The sequence below is a fragment of the Talpa europaea genome, assembly GCF_964194135.1.
Source record: "Talpa europaea genome assembly, chromosome: 11".
Taxonomy (NCBI): domain Eukaryota; kingdom Metazoa; phylum Chordata; class Mammalia; order Eulipotyphla; family Talpidae; genus Talpa; species Talpa europaea.
In genome coordinates this window covers 83,914,135-83,935,516 of record NC_140078.1, presented here as the reverse complement: position 1 = coordinate 83,935,516, position 21,382 = coordinate 83,914,135, and the positions used below count along the sequence as shown (strand labels likewise).

The window sequence follows — 21,382 nt, the reverse complement described above, 5'->3', positions numbered from 1 at the left end:
TTTCAGAATACATATTAAAGCAGAGTCTTGGTCGCCTCCCCTACTTCCTAGTGTAGGCACAGCATAGAATCTGTCATTCTGTATACATAAGTGGTAACTGCTGACCTGACCTTTGATAGAAAAGGCAAATGGATGGTCGAGGCAGGTACTACATGTTTAAATATGGATAGGCTTCTGGTGTGACTGTAAGTCTGGTAATGTCTCAAGTTGTCAAAATTGGGGCACCCCTCAATTCAGAGTCTAGATGCAGATAGTTTCTTTAGAAAGTGATTCCATGAAGCAGGAGTGCAGGCAATGGGGAGAGTGGAAGAAAGAAAGCCCAGTATAATAGTGTGTTATCCTGGTGAGTGCTAAAAAGTTTGTAGAAAAGGACAAATTGAGGTTGGTTAGTGGGGTTCAGCCTTGCTGAGACATTCCTGATAAGGTACATGACTTCCAGAATTATCTGCCTGAAGGCTAGGAGGCAGGAATAATTGTTTTTCATCTCCTGGGACAAGGTTCTTCACATCTAGGTGCCTTCTTGGGCAAATGACACCTGGCATTACAGGGCTCATCTGTGTGAGGGGAGTCTGTGCTTCCGTAGAAATGCTCCTTAGAGTTGGGGTGGCCAGGGGAATGTGACACAGGTCACCAAAATTCCTGGGATTCTGTCTGGATATGCATACCTAAAAAAAATACACCTTAATTTATATCCCTTAGAAATCTCACTGAACTGAAGACTCATTAGATTTGACCTATGTAGTCTGTATTTTAATTCCATTATTGAGTATCTAATCTAGATGTGCTGGAGAGACAGAAATGGGTAGATTATGTTTTAACATTCCAGTTGGATACACTGAATAAACTCATTACAGCTAAAGTTGTCACCTATTCATATGTGGTATTCAGAGAATGCCTAAGGTGATTTCATGGGGAAATTCACTTTTATTTTTAACTGAGGGAGACTATCCAGAGGGAGTCCAAGCTGGGGTGCCCACACATTCATGTGTGTGACGTGTGTTTGTACAATTCTTTCAGAAGGAGAATGGTCGACTACTGTATATGATTTGTGCTTCCTTATCATCAAACTTAAAATCTGGATGTATTTTAAGATTCATGGAGTGCAAATTGATTACACAATAGATTGGTTTTGGTGAAATTGTATTTCCCTCCCAACTCGGGTTTATGCTTTAATATATTTACATGCATTTTGAATTCCTAGTAGTTTTGGAGTTTCACTAAAAAGTCAAAAGTATCCAGGAAGTTTATTCCTAGGTTAGGATTTGTATTCAACCAAAGACAACCTTTGCACCTGCCACTGCAAAGCATCCGCTTTTGGGGTGGAATGCACCAGCTGTCCCCCAGCCTCCAGCAGCAGGAGAGGCAGTTCAGGAGCCAGGAGGAGGTACTGCAGCCTAGGCAGATAAAATGAATGGGAAATTTCAAATTGACAGGATGCAATTACCCAAATTGAAATTAGGCTGGGGTACATCAGTAGGTCCTTCCAAACTGTTAGGGAAAGAATCATCACTTAGCAAGGGGGAGGGGCCAGGGTCTTGGCTCTAGATGTCACTGAACAGAGAGGCACTTTAAACAACGTAAAAGGAAAATACCTGGTATAAAAATCATATCCCTTCACTGGAAAATAAATATCATTTAGGCCTTGAGAAGATCAGCCCTTTCCTGCTCTGGGGAAAAGAAATGTTTATGGATGGGGAGGTTAAATATTTCTACATCATTTCTTCTTAGCAAGGACATGGTATAATGGACAATTGGTTATCCTGGAACTGACACAAAGAGATTTCCCAAACCAAACATATTGTATCCAATATATTTATCCCTGGTCATAACAGATAGGTCCTTCCATTATAAGTTTATGGAGCCATGCGGTGTGATTTTTCTAAGGGTCTTAACACAAGCATTGCTTCCTTACCCAGAAACTAAATTTTAGTTTGCAGCAAAAATAAATAAGCTGGGGTCGAACACGAACAACGGTCCTACCAGCTACCGTGGTGATTGCATGTCAGAATCATTGAAGCCACAGGTCTGTTTTAGGCTAGGGAGCCCTGCCTTTTCCTGCCCCTGGTGACATGTGTTCCTTTCTCCCAGGAGAGAATAGAAGAATCTGTCTTAGCCTCCATAAGATATCTACCTACACATTGGCACAAGGTTCGCACACTCCTTGTCAGAGAAAGAAGGTAGTACACCCCAGAGTGTGATTGGGAGGGACTCTGTCACTGAGAAATTGACTATCCTAGCTTTCTTTCAATGGTTTGCCCTTGTTCATGGACCAAGTGCTCAGCATTTTTTTTTTAAGATTTATTTATTTCTACATACAAGAACTGGAGTACAGGCCAGAGGTGTGGGGTATGTGTGAGAGGATTCAACAGAGACAGAGCAGGGAATAGAACAGGCAGATCAACTGAAGTACACTGCTGAGGGGAGCAGTAGGCAAGTCAGGAGAGGTCTGCTGTGCCATGTGGGTAGCTTCCTGGCTGGGGATAGAGCTCATGTTGCAGTGGCTGAGGATAGCTTCATAGGTTGTGTCTTAACCCCTTGCACCACCAGAGAGGCCCAACGGCTCAGCATTTCTAACTGAAGGGAGATTAACAGAGAGGCAGTGCTGGGCCAGAGGTCTCCTTCAACTGCTGCTTTGTGGAGATCCACTGGGCCTTGGGTTCCTCCATGCCACCCTTGGGTTCCTCCTTGGCGCCCTTCCTGCAAGGGGCTCTTTGGTGTTTGCTGCAAATCCTGAAGAGGTCTCCCTTCTTCTTTTTTTTTTTTTTAAATAGAGGCATGTTTTATTTATTTATTTATTTGTTTGTTTGTTTTGTTTATACATGCACTGGGTGCAGTCAGAAGCGCGGGAGGGTGGGAGAATTCACCAGAGCCAGAGCGGGGAGCAGAGCAGGCAGAAGGACTGAAGTACACTGCTGAGGGGAGCAGCGGGCGGCAGGAGAGGTCTGCGCGCCATGTGGGACCCTCCTCCAGTGGCCGGGGAGAAGCCGGGGAGCAGCCGGGGATCGAACCGGCACCACAGAGGCCGCGGGCAGCTTCGCAACCCAGTGCTCAACCGCTGCGCCACTGGGGAGGCCCAGGTCTCCCTTCTTTTCCCACTGGATATAGGGAGGAAGGCTGAGAGATGAGCCTCGTTCAGTCTTAGTATTTAAAAAACCCAAATCCTTGTTGAGGTGATTCACTTTCAGTTCTCTTTGCTTGTAAAAGCAGCATGCTGGGGACCCACCTGAAAGATTGGCTTTTGTTGGAGGAGGTGAGACAAGATTAGCTGTCAAATTTAAAGCAGATGGCCACCGTGGAAGGGACTAGCCGTGGGGAGGCCACCTACATGCTGAGTCACTTGCACCATCCACCCTCCAACCCAAGTTAGTGTCACCATTTACCTGTCACTGTGCAGTTAAGGTAGGAGGTCAGGAGCCCCAGAGTTCCAGATGCTTCACATTAGCATTCTCCATTTCTGAGTCAAATCTCCCCTGAAAATCTAAGAGCTCAGCCTGAACAATGTCCCATTCCAGTCCTCAATGAATCCTGTTCTTAACTCAGAAGAAGTGAAAATACCTCATGTCCTGGCTAAAATCTAACCTGAACTTTACCTTTTTTTTTTTTTTTAAATTCAGTTATTGGCCAGCACAAATTTCTTAATTTCTTTATTTCTCTTTTTTCTTTCTTTTCCCAAATCCATTGACCTGCCAACTGTTTACACACTTGTTGGAGCACACCTTCACCTCTCCCTACCTTTACGTGACTGTTTCTTTCTTGATAATTTTTAAGTAACTAAGTTTATCTCCCACAGAGGAAAATAGAGAACTTGTATGTTAATGGTGATCCAGAGTTCCGCGAATGTGAAAACTTGGCATTATTATTTAGAGGTTTAGCTTGTACTAATTACTTCTTAGTTTTACTAGCCCTATATAACCAGCTACCTTTTGCACATTTTATGTGGAAGCCAGTCTTCTGAAAGGATGAAAGTTGCTGGAGCAGGGAATGAAATACGTGGCAAGTTTTATTTCCTACTAAATAATTCTCCTCAAGATGGGTAAACTTTTAGTAGTTAAATTGCTAAAAATGAAGATTCTACACTACAAGAACAAATCTCCGGTGACAATTATTTGTTTTTGTTCTTAGCATTTACAAGCCTTCGCAAACAGTCAGTACATTTACATTCCCCCCATTACCTTCGGTCATAAACTTTCTTAAAGAAAAACGAATAATTACCTTTGCTGACTGCATAATGAGCATAAACATTCAAAATACTGAAAGCCTCTGGGTGGAGTGGAGGGTGTATCTAGACTTGCAGGGCTTCACGGTTTCACAGCACTGGGAAAAGTGTCAGGCTAACAGCATTGCTGTGATTTAGTGCCTTTCACAGAGATGTCGTCTCTAGAAGGCAAATCATAATTTGTGGGACTATTTTCGGAGTTGGGCCCCCTGAGATGCAGCTGCTGAGAGTCTCCACAAAGCCCCTGGCTCACACGTGTCAGCTCTGCGTTTTTGGTGTGAGCCTTGGAGTCTTTGTACCAGGCCAGCCAGCACACCCTTCAGGCAACGAGATGGTCTCAGCTTAGTTCACCAAGTGCTTCCTGGCATTGTGGTCTATGGAGCTGGAAAGGGAACTTATGTGACCTAATTACAATCTGCATTTTCCTCATGAAATAACTATGATCTCTCCAGGGTCAGCCATTCACAGCCAACAAGTCTGCATGCCCAGGCTGTGGGTTTGCTTGTCTTATTATCTTCCCTGGGGCCAAGAAGGTGGCACAGGTTAGTGGGTGGGGACTGAGCAAAGAAAAGGGCATTAGGAAAACAAGATAAAATAAATTTGAGGGGATAGATTGTTCCTTTTTTACTCTTGCAGTTTCATCATCCCTTGTGTTATAGTCAGAAAATACATTAGTGAAACATTTTCACACTCCAACTGTGCAAATAAAGGTGAAAAGAAATAGGCCATTGTGTATTTTCTAAATTTGCTCGTTTCAATTGCTCTGTTGTTAAAGACTAGTTATGTTTTTTCCTAACTGACCCAACTGATGGTTTTGTAAAAGGCAATAGAAATTACTAGAGAGAGAAGATGCAAAAAATAAACTTTCAAAATATAAGTTCAAACTTGTGTTACTTAGAGACATTGGATATTAAATTCTTCCGACAGGTTATTATAAAGTCTTAGACACTTACTCTCCATCCTTGTGCTTGCTGGTCACAGTCTCGTGACAATTTACAGATTGGCTTTGCTCTGTGGACCACACATGGGTGGCATTGTCTGTGATCTCCTTTTCTTGTGTTTTGCACATTTGTCTGAATCTCTACAAGGGACCCTTAGGATATTAGGGATGGGGATCTGGACATCTGCCATTCTTGATGAGTTGTTTATTGTGCTGAATAATAATTTAAGGAAAACAAAGTTTTCCTTTCTGCTAAAAATAAAGAAACATGTTTAAACAAAAACAGGGTTCTTGGAACACTGTATGGATTCACATTGGGAGCATAACTGTGCTTTAAATCTTTTAAGGGAGGCTTCATTTGAGGGCATTTTTGGTTTATCTGGTTTGAGTATAAAGAAGATTGAAAATATTAACTATCTTCAGTTGCTATTGTTCCATTGTTCCTGGGAGGGGAATTGCTGATTGACAAGGATGGAGATTTTAAGGCTATACATTTTGTTAAATTGTTTTTTAGAAGATTTATTTATTAATGCATATATAAATAAATACATGTGATTTATAAGAGCTGGCATGCAGGCCAGAGATGTGGGAGGTGAGAGGATTCACCAGAGACAGAGTGGGGAGCAGAACAGTCAGATCTACTGAAATACACTGCTGAGGGGAGCAACAGGCATGTTAGTAGAGTTCTACTGTGCCATGTGGGTCAGCTCCCTGGCTGGAGATTGAACTTGTGCTGCAGTGACTGCAGATAGCTTCATAGTGCTGTGTCTTAACCCCTTGCACCACCAGGGAGGCCTCCATTTTGTTAAATTCTATTTTAAAAAATTATAGACGTATATTAGGAATATGCGTGAGTGCCCATATCACTGACCTTCACTGCTGCCATGTTTCCTTCCCTTTTATTAACCTATGAACAGATTGTGCTGCAAAGAAGCACAACTAATAAGATGAAGAGAGAGAGATTTATTGTAGGAAACTTGCTCATATGACTATAAGGTTGGAAAATCCAAAAAGGGCAGAGCAGGTTGGCCGACGGATCACCCAGGGAAGAATGGATGTTGGATCTTGAGTCCAAATCAGACTGGAGTCAGAATATCTTCCTTCTTGAAGGCTTTTTTCTTAAAGCCTTTAACTGATTGAATGAGGCCCGCCCACAGTATGGAGTATAATCTGCATTACTTAGAGTTGACTGATTTAAATGTTAATTACATGTAAAAAAAAAATCTGGTTAAGAGCATCTAGTCTGGTGTTTGACCAAACAATTGGGCACCAGACCCCAGCCAAGTTGACACATATAATTAATCATTACACCTATCATCCAAATATACCTGATGCTATTTAATGGAATATCAGGCTCGCTCTTCTAGTTTCCTCTCTGTTCAGTAGCATCTCATTTTCTAAAGATGCATTGACTTATTTAGGACTTTCATGTGTACAGTGAGTTTGCTGTTTTAAATGCAGATTGTCTAATCCAAAATTGGATAAAAGCATTTTTGAGATCTCCATCAGATGATTCTGGAGAAAAAGCCTGGGTTTGCGTCTTATATAAAGAGGAGTCAAGAGTGTTCATCCAGTGTGTTATAACTTGGGGGTAGATCAGTGAAGTTTTCACCCTCTAAGTTTTTTTCAGCTGTTAAGTATGAAAACTGATAACCACTTTCTAGATGCTTTCTTGTTTTAACTGAGGGAATATCTAATATTGTGTACACTGTAGAAGACCATCGTATATTTAGTTTATTTCCTCCTTCATCTCTTTCTAACTGGTTATCCCTACCTCCCAGGGCCAGCTCCCAACAGTCAGTACAGAAAAGCCTTCCCTTCCCTTCAGCCCTCCCAGCACTGCAGTAGTTTTCTCGGAAAATTTGTTACATTTTGGTTTTTATGTCTCATTTCCCCTCTATTATTTCATAAAGTTTTATCACTGATCATGAATAGATAAATGAAATCATTTTGCATGAACATTTTATTCATTTATTTAACAAATATTTATTGTGTGTATGAATCCCAAGGATTGATCTAAGTGGTGGAGATATAATTGTGAACACGAGGGATAAATTCTCAGCCCTTGTGGAAATAAGATATTAGCAGGGCATATATTCAAAACAAGGAAATTGACAAATATATAATCAAAGCATGCATAATGTCCTGTTAGGGTAGACTAGGTGGTATTATGGTAAGTCACCCTAATAATCTCAATAGCATAATAAAACAAAGGTTTATTTCTTGTCCTTAATTGTCAAAAGCTATCCTCAGCTTTCCAAAATTCTTCTTTCTATAGTTCCTTCACATCAGCACATGCATCCATGAGAGAAGGGACTAGAGATTCAAGCAGCAACAACTAAGAGCGTGTACTAGAATCACTCCTGCTTTGCATTGCATTGGCAATAGCAAGTTACATGATCATGACTACCCCAGTGAAGCAGAGAAGTGAGTCTGGAGAATCCTGGTGGTAAAGATGTACCAGCTGTGCCTACCACAATGTTAGGTGCCATTGAAAATATGCATAAAGACCGAGAGCATAGCGTGCGTTTTTTAAAGAGGAAGAGAAGCAAAAAATGCATGACCTTTCATGTATATTATTGCTTAGAATTATAATAAACTACTTCAGAAAAAAACTGAGTCAATTTAAAGAAAATTATGACTAATTTTAGCAACTGGTGTTCAGACATGAGGGAATACATTAAGGTCATTTTATGAATTGATAGATATTATGTTGTTATCTAATCAAGGACAAAGCTGGTAATATTTATATTGGTATCATGATTGTTTAGTGACATAGTACATGCTCAGTAGAACTTTGTTGAAGGTAATAATAATCATCATATTAAATTATTCTTGCTTTTGCACTTGATGAACAGTCTTGAAATATAATCTATTGTAATTTTGTTGAGACTTGAAACTTTTTTCCAAGGCCAATTTGTATTGTCTTTATAGTAATATTTTTATATTCAATTATAGTTTAAATTTGGAACACACATGCCAAGTTGAATCAATAGTAGTCTCTTTTACCTAATTTGTCACATGAATTTTCTTAAACTATTGGTTAAATATCTAGGAGGAGTAAAAGAAGTTGTAACAGTACATTAATGTTGAGATATGTAATCTACCATCTTGCCTGTTTTTAAAATCATCTTTTCTGTTTAATACATCTTTGAAAATGACTGTGTTGGAAAGGGATTTCACAAATTTTAATCCAGTGGACAGGAAATGCCAAAAAAAATATTAAAACAATTATTCAAGGTCATGAGTATCTTTCCTGCAGATAGAATAACATACTTGTTTTCAAAGATAGTATGATTATGTGTTTTCCTTTATCTCTACTGTTCTTTTCTTTTGCTTTTGACTAAGCCTTTGTAATTAAAAGTAATAAATTCTCCCAAAGAGAGAATCCAGCTATCCTCTGATTGGATAGGTGAAGGGGAAACATTTAAAGCTCGCAGACCCTCATTTCAAAACCATCACTTCTCCACCTCTGAATGGCACGTGTGAAACATTGTCTCAAACTTGTCTTAGAGGACTGTCTCTCCAGTTTGTGCTGTGAATCACCAGCCTCTCCAGGAGTCACACCTTTGAAAGGGTTTACTCCTCTTGGAGTTGTACAAAATGAGTTGATTAGTTGGCAGGTGGGACACAGCTGGCTTCAGATTCAGTGTGTGCCTTAAACTGGTTACCTCCTACCTTAACTTGATCATTTAAATGGGAAGTACAACTGCTTCAACAGAACAGAGATGATATAAAAACTATTTCTGACATGAATATCTTGCTACCTGAATTGCCATGGCTACTCATATCTCTATGGGGGGAAATAAATAAATAAATAAATAAATAAAACAGGGTTTACAATTCTTATGAGTGGTAAACTGCCTTTGAATTATTTAAGAAAAGCTTTAAATGCTCAATGAATGTTCTTAGGCTAATGACAATTGATGCCCAGAACATAACAATAATCTACTGAAATAGAATAGCATTTTGGAAAGTAGCAATTTGTGTAGAAATTGCTGATAGCATCAACACATGCTGGGAATTTTACATATAAGTGGACTATAGTGTGGGCTGAGGAGTTATTTATTTGACCTTTCATTTGTAAATAAAACAGTATTCCTTTCTCTTCAAGAAGTATCTAGACCAGTTATTAAAAACAAAAACAAAAACAAAAACAAAAACTGATGTCCTTTGTCCATAGAAACAAAACTGGCAGAAATCATCTAGGATTCAGATCTTATAGGTTTAAAGATGTGGAGGAATCCCAATTGGTTATTGAGAGAGACAGCATTCCATAATTTAAGATAATTAGATCTAGAGATAGAGTATTTGGATTGACTCTGTCCTGTACTACTCGCTGTCACTAATTTAGCTTTGCATTCCAAGTTCTCAATCAGCCTTACGTGATCTGGCCCCTGGGTTCTTCTCCTTGTCTTACTCCTCCCTGTTCTACTCCCCCCACTGCACCATTCCTCATGCATTCCCAAGACATTCTTGCTGCTAAACTTTCTGGACTTGCTGTTCCCTTTGCCAGAGATGCTTTTCCCCTGAATACAGACTGACAGTTTCTGAGTCAAAGCAATGCCCTGAGGTCTACATGTTTATCTCAGTGCCTTCTCATGATAATGGCTTGAAGCTGGTCTTGAGGTGACATTTGACAGATAAGGAAACAGGGGCAGGGTTGGAGCACAGGCAGGACTGGGGCCAAAGCTGTGCTGGGGCGGCCCAGCCTCGCACACTGAGTATGTCACAGCACCCGGCAACCAGGGCAGGGCTCACAACTTCCTTTCACACCGGAGCTCTTCCTCCCAGAACCTTCCTTGATTATCCTATGTAAAGTAGAATCCATATGACTGCTTCTCTTCTTCAGCTTTATATTTCGTAGCTGCCACCTGCTCTTATACCCCCTGTATACTGGCTGGTTTCTTTGTTTACCTCCCCCATTAGAATACATGCTAGGTGAGGAAGACTCTTCTTCTGATCTGCACATCACTATCTGCCTGCACCCAGAAAGGTACTTGTGTCCCCAGAGGACACAGGTCAGGTTAGAATTGTTTGTCATGTTTAAGATGTCTTACTGTTCACACATTAATGAGCACCATTTTGCACCAGACTCCACGACAGTTTTTGGACCTATAAAGGTACATGATGGGGCCGAAGAAACGGAATTAACCAGCACTTATGGTAGGAGAAGCATTTTACTAGGGCTCAGATGGTGTAGCGAGGAAGGTAGGGCTCAGGAGAGGCTACCCCATCCAATCTCCACGCTGAGACCCAGCGACTGGGCTGAAGAGCCAGGAGCACACTCCAGACAGGGGAGAGAAAGTTTGCATGTGAGAGCACATTCCAGCTCTAAAAGCTGTTCTGAATGGCAAAGCTGTAATGTACAAGGGACAGTTTACCTTCTGAGTCTGGGGAAGGAAGCTGGGCTTCAAGTGTCTTGAAAACAATCCCAAGAATCAGGGCTCTGATCATGCTCTCTCATGTGAGCTCTGATATTCTATAGAATGATTTTTAGATGGATATAATTTTTATTCAGTGTCTGATTTGGTGTAGCACCTCCAGCCACGTAAGTTGACAATATTTTCATTTTCTAGATGGGACAACTGAGGCCCAGAACAACACATTTCAGCCTCCTAGGAGTTGATTTAATTTTCTCAATTATAGTGCTATCAGGACTCCTAATTCTTACCCTTCTAAATGTTGTTCTTGTCAAAATCCAAATATAAAACTGTTTATCCACCATCCTTATCTTTTTTCAAGAAACACACATGCACTTGTACAGCTTTGAAAAACCAGACCCCTGAGAGGGAGCCAGTTGCCTCAGGGTGGTGGGGCCCGAAGCAGGATGGACGCCATATTATACATTGAGCTCAAGTTTCTGCTCTTCTGGGTGAGGATGCTAGATTTGGACCAGGAAGCTTTTATCTGAATAGGTGACTCTGGGACTTGATGGAATAGAGCCAACTTGACAAAGTAGAGTGGATCTCAATATTGGCCTGCCCATGCTTTGTGCATGCGTGAGCACTCCCCAGCAAAACACAGCTGGCACATCTAATTTTAGCTTGCCCGCCTTGAAAAGGGACCCTTTAAGGAACTATATTTTCTCTAAAATAATTTGTATTATAATGTAGCAGCTGATAAACATGTCAGAATATTTCTTAGTATTGGTGGGGAAAAATTTTGCCAAGTAATTATGATTTTTGTTCTTTGTGTGTGTGTGTGTGTGTGCGCGCGTGTGTGTGATGATCAGTAAAGTGATTAAAGCATCCATGAATCCAAATTATCATAAAAAGCTAGACTATGAGAGAACAGAGATTTTATTTAGAAAGAACCTATTTAGAATAAACCTTAGAGCACATATCTTTTAATTTTTACAAAATGGATGGAAATGATAAGAATGATTATTTCTGCCATAATAAGTTGGTCATTGTGATCTGACCATGTGTGGTTGTTGGGGAGTAGACTCAAAAAATGTCTTTAACACATAGCATCCTCCATGTCCTCCAAGAAGTAAAATGTTAGTTTCTAAACCAGGTCTTGGATTCATGCGGCTTTAGTGTGCTAACAGGTTTAGAAAGCATCTGGGACACACTTTTTTCTATTTTAACCAGCAAGGTTATTCCCCCTGTCTTTTTTCTTTCTTTCTCTTCCATCTTCCTTACTTCCTCTCTTCCCTCCCATGATCTCCTGTGTTTTGTTTAGCACCATAGCTTACCTTGAAACTTGGCAAGAAGAGAAGAGATCGTGGGCTCCTGTGGGGTAAATAGAGGAGAGGATAAAAAATAAACCACTGCCTGCATTTGAGTTCCCCGGGTTCAGTTCTAGCGACAGCAGCTTTACTGCAAAAATCGCTTTGCTATTCGAGATAGCCAGCAGAGGGAATCGGAACTTTGCTTGCAGCAGGGGTTGAAGCAGCCTTTTTTTTTTTTTTCTTGGAGGAAATACTGCAGCTTTCTCGACTGCGTACGCTGCTCCCTGGAGAGGCTCTCTGGGTTCCACCCACCGGCTAGAAGGAGGGGAAGTGAATGAAAGGACAGGACAAGCCCCGAACACCATGTCACTCTGGGAGGGAGACAGCAGCAACTAAGCTGTGCAAGGTTTCTTTTTTTTTTTTTTCTTTTTCTTTCCCCTTTTCTTTTTCTTTTCTTTCTTTCTTTTCTTCTTCTTTTTTTTTTTTGCTTTTTTCTTCTTTCTTTCCTTTTCTTTCTTTCTTTGTTTTCTCCTTTTCTTTAAGGTGGGGAAAGAGACAAACAGGAGACAGGAAGCTGATCTGCAAAGATTCCGAGTTGTGCTGAAAGGACTTTGATTTTTTTTTTTTCCTTTACAAACGCTGGCAATTGACATCGCTTACAGACAACCTGGTTAGAGAACCAACTGCCTCATCCCAAGTGGACCCCGGCAGCTAAGGGAAGGCAGGCAAGATCTGGGGAGGCTGTGTGTGGGGCTTTTTTTCCTACCGATCCCCCTCCCCCCTTTTTTTCCCCCTGGTGTGTTTCTTTTTTAAATTCTTGCTGTGTTGGAACTAGCGAGTGGTGGAAGACAAGGAATCTCTGAAGCCTCATCAGTCATCGGGACTGTCAGGAATAGTGGTTTCAGAGGAAGCTCGGCCTGGGGCGCTATACCCTGTCATCCAGTTCCCTGCCTCGGAGATAAAGATTCCAGCTACATGGGCAAACGCTTGGATCAGCCACAAATGTACCCCCAGTACACTTACTACTATCCTCATTATCTCCAAACCAAGGTATGACTTGACCCACGGTCTGGCAATCAGTGTGGTTTCCTTCTGCACTTGGGATGGGAAACAGACAGGCATGTGAATTATTATTTAACCCTCCACCCCCATCAACCTCTTCCTGCTTCTTTGAAATTAGTAACATACCAATGGAGTTAATGAGGCAGAGGAGAATATAAGAAGTGTGCAGCCTCAGAACTGAGGCTTTCTCTGTAAGGAGAGATAATAGTTTCACTGGAGTTCCTTTGTTGTTATTTGGCAGTATAAACGTTCCTGATAGCCGTAAAGCCCTTTGCAGATGGGCAGGGTTGTTACAGAGGAGATCACAACAGTGATTATCGGGCACAAGAATACAATTTCAGGGGCTTTTCTGGTGAACTGCTCTTTGTTTGTGGCTCTGAAAGGGCTTTTCCCTCTGGATAGGACATGCCAGGGTGGGGGCTGACTCAAACTTTTAATCACTGAGAGCATGAGAGGAGGCTCTGAGCAGGCACAGGAGAGCTAACTAAAGTCTCTTGGAGTTTGTTTGGGTGTGTTTTTATTTTTCTGTTTGCCTTACAAATTTTGCTTTAGATCTAGGATGTTTAGGGTGCTCACGGTGGGATTTTCAAGCTTTGCTTTCAGAATAGATGTCCTTTACTTTTAGACGCTCTGTTTTGCTATACTCATTGCCATCAGGAGGCCTGGGTCTTGAGAACGGATCGATGTAGCTGATGAAAAGTGGATGTGAATCGGTTAAATACTTTAGGTTTTATGTGTGTGCTCTGATGGTCATTAGGGGCCAGTGGCAAACCCACAGAACTGAGCAGTGGGCAGTGCCAGCCGTGAACTTTATCCTGTAGTTCAGTCATGAAAGACTCAGGTGTGAAATCACAACTCCAATTTGTCAATTAAATTGGACTTGATGGGGGGAGGGCTATTGATAGAGCTACCACCTTGAATGCATGGATTATATTTCTTTATGGATGATATTATTTTGTATCGCATTAGCCAGACTCCAGTGTCTTCTAATAAATAAATATGCTGAGAGTGAACAAGGCGTGCCTGAGTGATCTGTGCTGTCACCAGGACTCGTTGATGTGATTAGGGTTTGGTAATTCATGCTGTAGTTATCTCTCATTTATTCTGTCTCATCAAACAATGCCTATTAGTAAACCAGACAAGGCAGCAGACGTTTCATATTATAGTAAAGATTGTTGCTTTTTTCCCCTTTCTTTTTCTGTAGCTCTGATTCACCCTGCCCCTCCAAGGTCGACTCACATTGCTTTTTGCCTTTGTGAGCATTTAGTTTGTGCTGCCGCTGCTTAAATAGACCAGCCCTCCTGCTCCAGTGCCTTGAGTTTTAACTCTTTGGGGGATTGGATAGCGAATGTCACCTGCCTTCCTGAAGGAAATGGCAAAGCAAGGACAAGTTAAAAGGGGGAAATTTATAGTCATTACTCATTCCCCCCACCAGGAAACAAAAATAACAAACTTAAGGGTTGCATGAAAAAATATCAGACATTCCATCCCCTTTACTCATTTGGATAAGTTTTTCCAAATGTTTCAAAATTCACGCTTTCTTTTTTGGTTTTTCTTTTCTCCCATGAAGTATATTCAGGGAAGAAACTTTAGGTCAAAATGAATAGTTTTTGCTTTTCTGTTTGAGATTTCTTTTAACTATTGTTAGGGAGGAATAATGTCCTCTACATTATGTTAAAGACATAGGACTCTGGATGAGCAACCCCGGTGAAAAATATATGTGTGTGTGTGGGGGGGTGTATTTGGGGTAAAGGATGTGTGCATTTGGGGTAAAGAGGGAAGGAAGGTGGTGGGAGGAGTGAGAGAAAAGAGGACAGACTAACAAATATAGAGGGGATATTAAAACAAAACAAAACAAAAAACCTGTTTGGGATCCTATGTAGTTTAGTGTTGTGTAGACAGACAGCATCTGGATCTGGTTACTTTCAAGCTAGTCAGAGCCATCAACTTCTGGAACATTTTTAGAAGTTATATCCATTAGGCAACCTAAGCTGATACTTGGGTAATCAGATCAGGGTGGCAGGGAATTTAAGACCAGCTACTTTGGCTATCCTGGTAGCTCACATTGACAATTATGTTGTAAAATTTCGGCAGTGCTGTGAAGTTATCGAATATTGTTACAGCAGCTCTGAAATGACAGACGTTAATAATATTCCTGGAAGTGGAAGATGTGAAAACGTGCCCTGTTTTGGAACTTGGGTGCACAAGGCAAGGGAGAAAGGGACAATGTGCAATTATATTTGAAAAAGTGGGGAACGTTCTGACAGCATCTGTACTGCAGAATAAAGAACTGACATGCCTCACTATAAACATGAAATCTATTGGGTTATTTCAGTATCACTTTTATAATTATATCTCAAAATATAGTCTATGATACTTTTGATGGAAACACATGGTTGCTTATATTTCTTTGGTAGACCTAGATGGAATTCATGAAGTCCATGGTCTTTTTAGACTTGACTTATGATTAAAATCCAATTTAAATAAATGGTTACATCCAATAAATATCATAACTATTTAAGTTGATAATGATTATATAAAGAACACTTATAGTTCATAAAATAGAATTGTGTGATTTTCAGCAAAACATATTCGGTGCTATCATATTAAGCTGTTCTTTAAATTCAGGTGCTTTTTAACCGTTCCATAAAAGCTATTTGCTGACATTTGTTTTGGGTAGAAAGTCTTCATGGAATCTTAAAGGGCTGAAATGTTTGCTGTCATATACATTAAGAAATGCAAAAAATAATTCCTTTTTCTAAATTAAATATATACATATTATATCTATGTTCTATTTTCTTAAGATAAAGCAAAATCAAAATGGAATTTTGAAGTAAATGCAAATATTTTCCATTCCCTACAGTGCATATTAAAGTTTCAGAAAAACTTATGACACTTTCCTGACTTCTCTGCTGCTTTTATTTCTCATGACATTAAAACCAATCACTTAACTTTGTGGCTTGAAAAGAAAAAAAAAATTAAAATAAGATATTTTGCCCTTTTCAATCATGTTTCCAAACTCTTAAACTGTGTTATATTAGAAAAAAATGTACATGTAAGTGAAACACATGAATATCCAGTTGCTGACTTGTAATTATACTTTATAGCAATGTTGTTATAGGACCCTTATTCTCCTAGACCACACACTTAAAATTATCGTTTGTCAATTTTTGACCAATATTTTCCCCTAAAGAAGCCATTTTTAAAAAGGAACATTGCTTCTGGTTGAGGAGTAATAAAGGAATCGTAGTGACATGTCATCACATTTAAACAGGAGATATGGCTGGATTAAAAAAAAAGTTGTATCAAAACTTTTTGGAAGGGCACCCAGAATAGTCAGCAAATTTACAGGAAGGGAATCAAAAAATAGTTCATTAGCTTAATGCTAACATGCATAATGATTTTTGATTGAGTTGCAATCTAGCATTTCTCAAGAATTTTGTTCTACCCCATTCAAAGCAACGGACCTGTTGATGTTGCTTTAGGAGACCCCAGGATGAATTGCAATCCTCAGTGGAGATTATTTGGTGTATTTTCTTGGAAAAACAAATTAGTTGGACTAAGAAAACGAAAATGAGTAAAACATGGTCCTAGCCTGGTGAATAGATATTTTGCTGTTGAGAAATAGATATTTCTCTCATGTGTGATATTTGGAAAAGTTTAGTCATCTTCATAAAACTTTAAAAAGCAGCCTAAGCACACACAGCACGTTTGTCCTGTCTTCCTTTTCTACACCCTTACTTTTTTGTGTTCCTGTCAATCAGCCCGGCGCTCGGTTTCTATCATTTGTTCTTCCATCAATTTCGTGCATTCCCTTCTTTGGTCATCGGCTTCCCCAGAAGATCTTGAAGAAAGGGATTCAGGGTTTGGGACCCTCAAAGGGTTTCTCTGGCTGGTAGTATCCAGTTGTGTGCAGAGCCTGGTGTGAAGTTGGGGTCAAATGTAAGGGGCAATTCATCAACTGCACACTGATTTCAGGCTGCATTTCCAACCATCTGCAGCCTGGACGGGCGCCCGTCTCTCCAAGTCTCACTGGAGCCCAGCTGACTGTGCCACAGAGACAGCAAACACTTGAAAACCCAAGGACCGAGGCACAGCCAAGGAGACAGAGAAGCTTCTACAGGGCAAAGAATATTCGTAAAGATATGAATGTACAGGTCCTTCAAAAGCAAAACAAAACAACCCCTTAACACACTTCCTACACATGAAAATGTCGAAAATCTTGCAGAGGGAGGGAAGGAGTTTAGACTGTCCTTAGTACTTCCTGCCTCAGATTTGCATTGATAGCCAGAGTTGGTAACTTGCCAGTTTTAAAGCAGCCTTGAAAACTCCCAAGTTCTGTTTTCCTTTGAAAGGCTGAAACATACAAAACTGGTTTTCTAAAAATCTTCCAGCAGTAGAATTTTTAGGTACAACTCCAAATATTTTTTTCGCTTCAGGGGGGTAATATGATATCATGAAACTATGATAAATCTTGTTTGTCTCATTTTAGAATGCATAGAATTTTAATTGACTTTAAATTAGAGAAAAGTAGAAGCAAGGGGCCACCCTCCCTTTCTCCTTGTTTCCTCATTCTCCTCCTGTATCTTTTGTATCCTTGGGATTGTTTTTTCTATAATGTAGGCATTGTTTTCACAACACTGTTAATGGCTACTTAAAAGGAATAGAAATGTAAAAAGTTCATGTTATTCTTCCAGAATAATTCCAAACTTAAAGGAAACTCATGTGTATGTGATATTGTCTTTCAGGAGTATCTTTGTAAAGAATTTTTCTTTCATTTCCCCCCCCTCAATTTGGAAAAGAATAACAATTATAACTCCAAATTATTCCCATGAAGTAATAAAGTCTATTAGAGGGTTGGAGCTAGGGGCGGTTTACAGAGAGGAGAGGCAGAAAGTGAGAAGATAGGATATAAGTTCATTCCAGGTCTTTCTGGCTCCAGGAATTCTGGAAAGCTTCATTTTTTTGCACCAATATGATTTTTACACAATCCTTTTTGACATTATCAATCTTTTTGGCAGAGAGAAGACTCAGTCACAATTATGCCCCAGCCAAATTCTAAGGAAACCAGTCTTTTCCTTTAAAAGAAAATCTTTTCAGTGTCGGACTTCTTATTCAGAGTAAATGGTTGATGTTTATCCAAAATTGGCTTCGAGTACTACATTAAAATTGTGTTTTGTAACAGTCTCATAAGCCACAGCTGTATGTGATTAAATAGTGTAATATCAAAAGCATGTGAGAATAGACGTTTTTATGCTATAGCTGTTGCACAGCCAGAGTGCAGATGGAGCTGAAGGGAGACCAAGAGCAGAAATATATTCATGTGTTGTAATACGTGTGTCGAGGGTATGTGTTGCTATTTTTTGCAGTAGTGGGAAAAATGCTGAACTATTTTGGATGTGATTAAAAAATATGCTTTCTGAAAATGGAAACAGACATATGATCCCATTTTTAAAAACTATAAAGTGCCATTTAATTACAAAACACTTAGTTACTGAATGGGTCCGAAACTCCCACAAATGGGGAGATCATCATTACTCCAATGGTACGTCGAGTCTGCAAACAAAAGTGAAATTTTCACTTCTGATTTTTAATGAGCCCTGCTTTTCTGTTTTCTGATACTGTGATCTGTGGAATGATTATAGATATAAAAAAAATCAAGCAAACCAGCCAATCGGGTCATTTGCTCCTACAAGTAGAGAGTGGTAGATAATAAGAACAACACAGAGCAAAATAAGTCGTGGTGTGATATTGTCAGATACTTGACCCTACGGTATTCTGTTTAATGTGAATATTGCTCTTGGATTGTCAGCGTTAAAATCACATAGTTACATGAGGAGATACAACTTTGCTTCTTTTTCTTTAGTGGTAGTGATGTTGTAAAGAGATTTCTCTTTTAATAGGGGATGCTTTCACCCCAATGATTTTGCCAAAATACTAAAATAAAGTCTCCAGTGTTTGAGATTATAAACCTATAGGATTATTAACACTAGTAAAAGGTTTTTTATTAAGTGATTGTCTTCAGGAGCTTGATAAAGCCTGTCGAGCTGGCTATTGGTTTTCAGAATTTTAACCACTAAAAAAGCAATTTTAAAAATGATGACTAGGAGAGGTAGGCAAAGGGAAACTGGATTAAGTATATGTTTTTAATTTGTCTCTTTCCATTTGATGTTTGCAGATAATTTGTTCACAGTTTTAAATTTCTTTATTTTCATTTATTATTATTTTGGTGCAGATGATTGGCAAGGAAGCTTGTATCATGTGGAATCAGATATCAGTATAAAGTTTTGTAATTTAGAACACCAACTTTAATAGTACGGATAATAAACAATAAACGTCTTTTTCTTTAGGGAAATTCTCTAAATTTTGTGTCAATGAATCGATTTCTAGGTCAGGCTCTCTAGGAGTCTTCTAGGCTTAACATTTAAGACTCTAGTTTTGACACAGATGAGCTTGCTTTGATACATTAGTGGTATTGGATGTGACCTAGGTTTTGAGCCAGTGGTGTGACTTAGTTCAGGTCCCCATTGCTTTCTAAGGAGAAGATCAAATGTTGCTTTGCCCACCCTGGGGGTTTGACAAATTTGACTCTGTGTCTTTCACCACATCTAAATCCAGTGCACTGAGAGAAACACATCCATTACCTGGGGGTGGGTGGAGAACAGTCCCCAGGGGTGGCACAACATGATAGGCATAATTTAATCATCCTCATTGCCAGCTTTGTTGTTGTGGTTAAAGTTTTCTCTTTAGCCTGGGTGAAATTAGGGCTTACCCAGACTTTGGATTGAAGGTGTGATAGCTTGACTTCCTCATTTAAACTTTTCTCTCTTTTTTATATGTGCTTTTCAAAAAAGATTTTATTTATTTTCGTGTAGAAGAATTGGAATGAAGGACAGAGCTGGGCTTGTGTGTGAGAGGATTTACCAGAGACAAAAAAGGCAGATGTACTGAAATACACTGCTAAAGGAAGCAGCAGGCAAGACAGGAGAGGTCTACTGTGCCATGTGGGTCAGCTACCTGTCCGGTAATCAAACTTAGGCTGACATGGTGATAGTACTGAGACTCAACCCCTAGGCTACCGGGGAAACCCATCATTTAAATTTTTCTTTACAGGTGGCATAAGAGTTGAATAGCTATGCATATATTGGCTAAACCTGTTGAGGAGACAAAGGAGGTAGGATAGCCATACAAAGGTTCCCAAAACCCTAGTCTCACAAATGAATGTAGGAGCCAGTTTAAATATGGAAATACCAATCTTTTGGTGGAATACCATTTTTAGTGAAGTTTTCAGACTTCAGTCTACAAACCATTGAATTTCTGAATGGTGGCCTTTAAAGCATGGGGATGAAATACTATAGAACTGCAGTGTATGGTATTATAGGAGGAAAGTTATGACTTCTCCAGGCCATACAAACAAGGACATTATATTTTTCTTTCTCTTCTAGCTACCCTTAATGTTTCTCAAAAATCCCTGTTAGATGAATTAATGAAAGCATACAGAATCCTGACTCTTATTTTTATGAAAGATAATCAAATACAAAAAAATAGACTAGACTATATACACAGTCATGGTAACACTGAGAGTTGCCTGTTATGTGGAAAGCAAAGCATAATAGAATAACATATTTCTTACAGAATATTTAATATTAGTGGTAGTCACTTTAGGAACTGATATTCAGTTTGTTTCACAGTTAGTTTTCCTATTGTTATGCCATAGGAAGAAGAAATTGGTACATATTGCATTCAATTTTATGGACGATGTTTTGGTTATCTTCTTAGTTCAAGTTTTCAAGTTGTATGTGGATCATCATCGAATTTAATGAGGACTTTTGAGAAGTTCTTATCTTAGCTAGTGGACTGCTGTCTTAGTCATTTTGATGATTGATAACAATTTAATGAAAAGGGGAATGGAAAACAGAATGCCAACTCTGGTTTTCTGGAGCTTGAAAGATTTTCTTATATATGTGAGTCATATTTTAAGCTCTCACCATTGTCCATAAGCTCTCATGTTGTCCCTTTTAAAACATCATTCACAGAGATGGTGCTGTGGCACCCTGGATATAACTTTAGGTAACATAAAATTCAAGCACATATCCTTTAAAACTCTCAAGTATCTTTTGGTCGATGAAATATTTGAAGTGTGTGTAAAGCTTGGAATCACAGTGGTGGTGTTATTGCTAATATTCCACCTCATCATATTTACTTAAAATTTCAAAGCTTTTTTTTTTTTCTCCCTAGGACACTATACATAAACACTGTATGCATGCCTAAGATGTTTAATTTGTTCTTGAAATAGGAGAAACACATACATTTTTGCGTGGGTCCTAGTCTGTTGGGTATGTTGTAACAGCTAGATAAGCCTTGAACTTGGCTCCCAGCCCCTAGGACACTTGCCTGTTGCATTGCTGTGAACAGCAATGCAGATCCCACCTTTAGAAATCAGGATGTTGTGTTTTAACTTAAGGGAACCAGGGAATTCTGAAAAGAA

At 39.5% G+C, this 21,382-nt stretch overlaps 1 protein-coding gene across 6 annotated transcripts in view; it reads left to right on the top strand.

Annotated features, from left to right (window-relative positions):
• Nucleotides 1-12,807: 12,807 nt before the first annotated feature.
• RBMS3 (RNA binding motif single stranded interacting protein 3) overlaps nt 12,808-21,382 on the top strand; it is a gene marked incomplete at both ends in the record, with an annotated part of 625,037 nt that continues 616,462 nt past the window's right edge. For all 6 annotated transcript variants that reach the window (XM_084247514.1, XM_084247510.1, XM_084247513.1 and 3 more), the window contains one exon: nt 12,808-12,882. In XM_084247514.1, coding sequence (XP_084103640.1) covers nt 12,808-12,882 — 75 coding nt within the window. The remainder of the gene's footprint in view (nt 12,883-21,382) is intronic.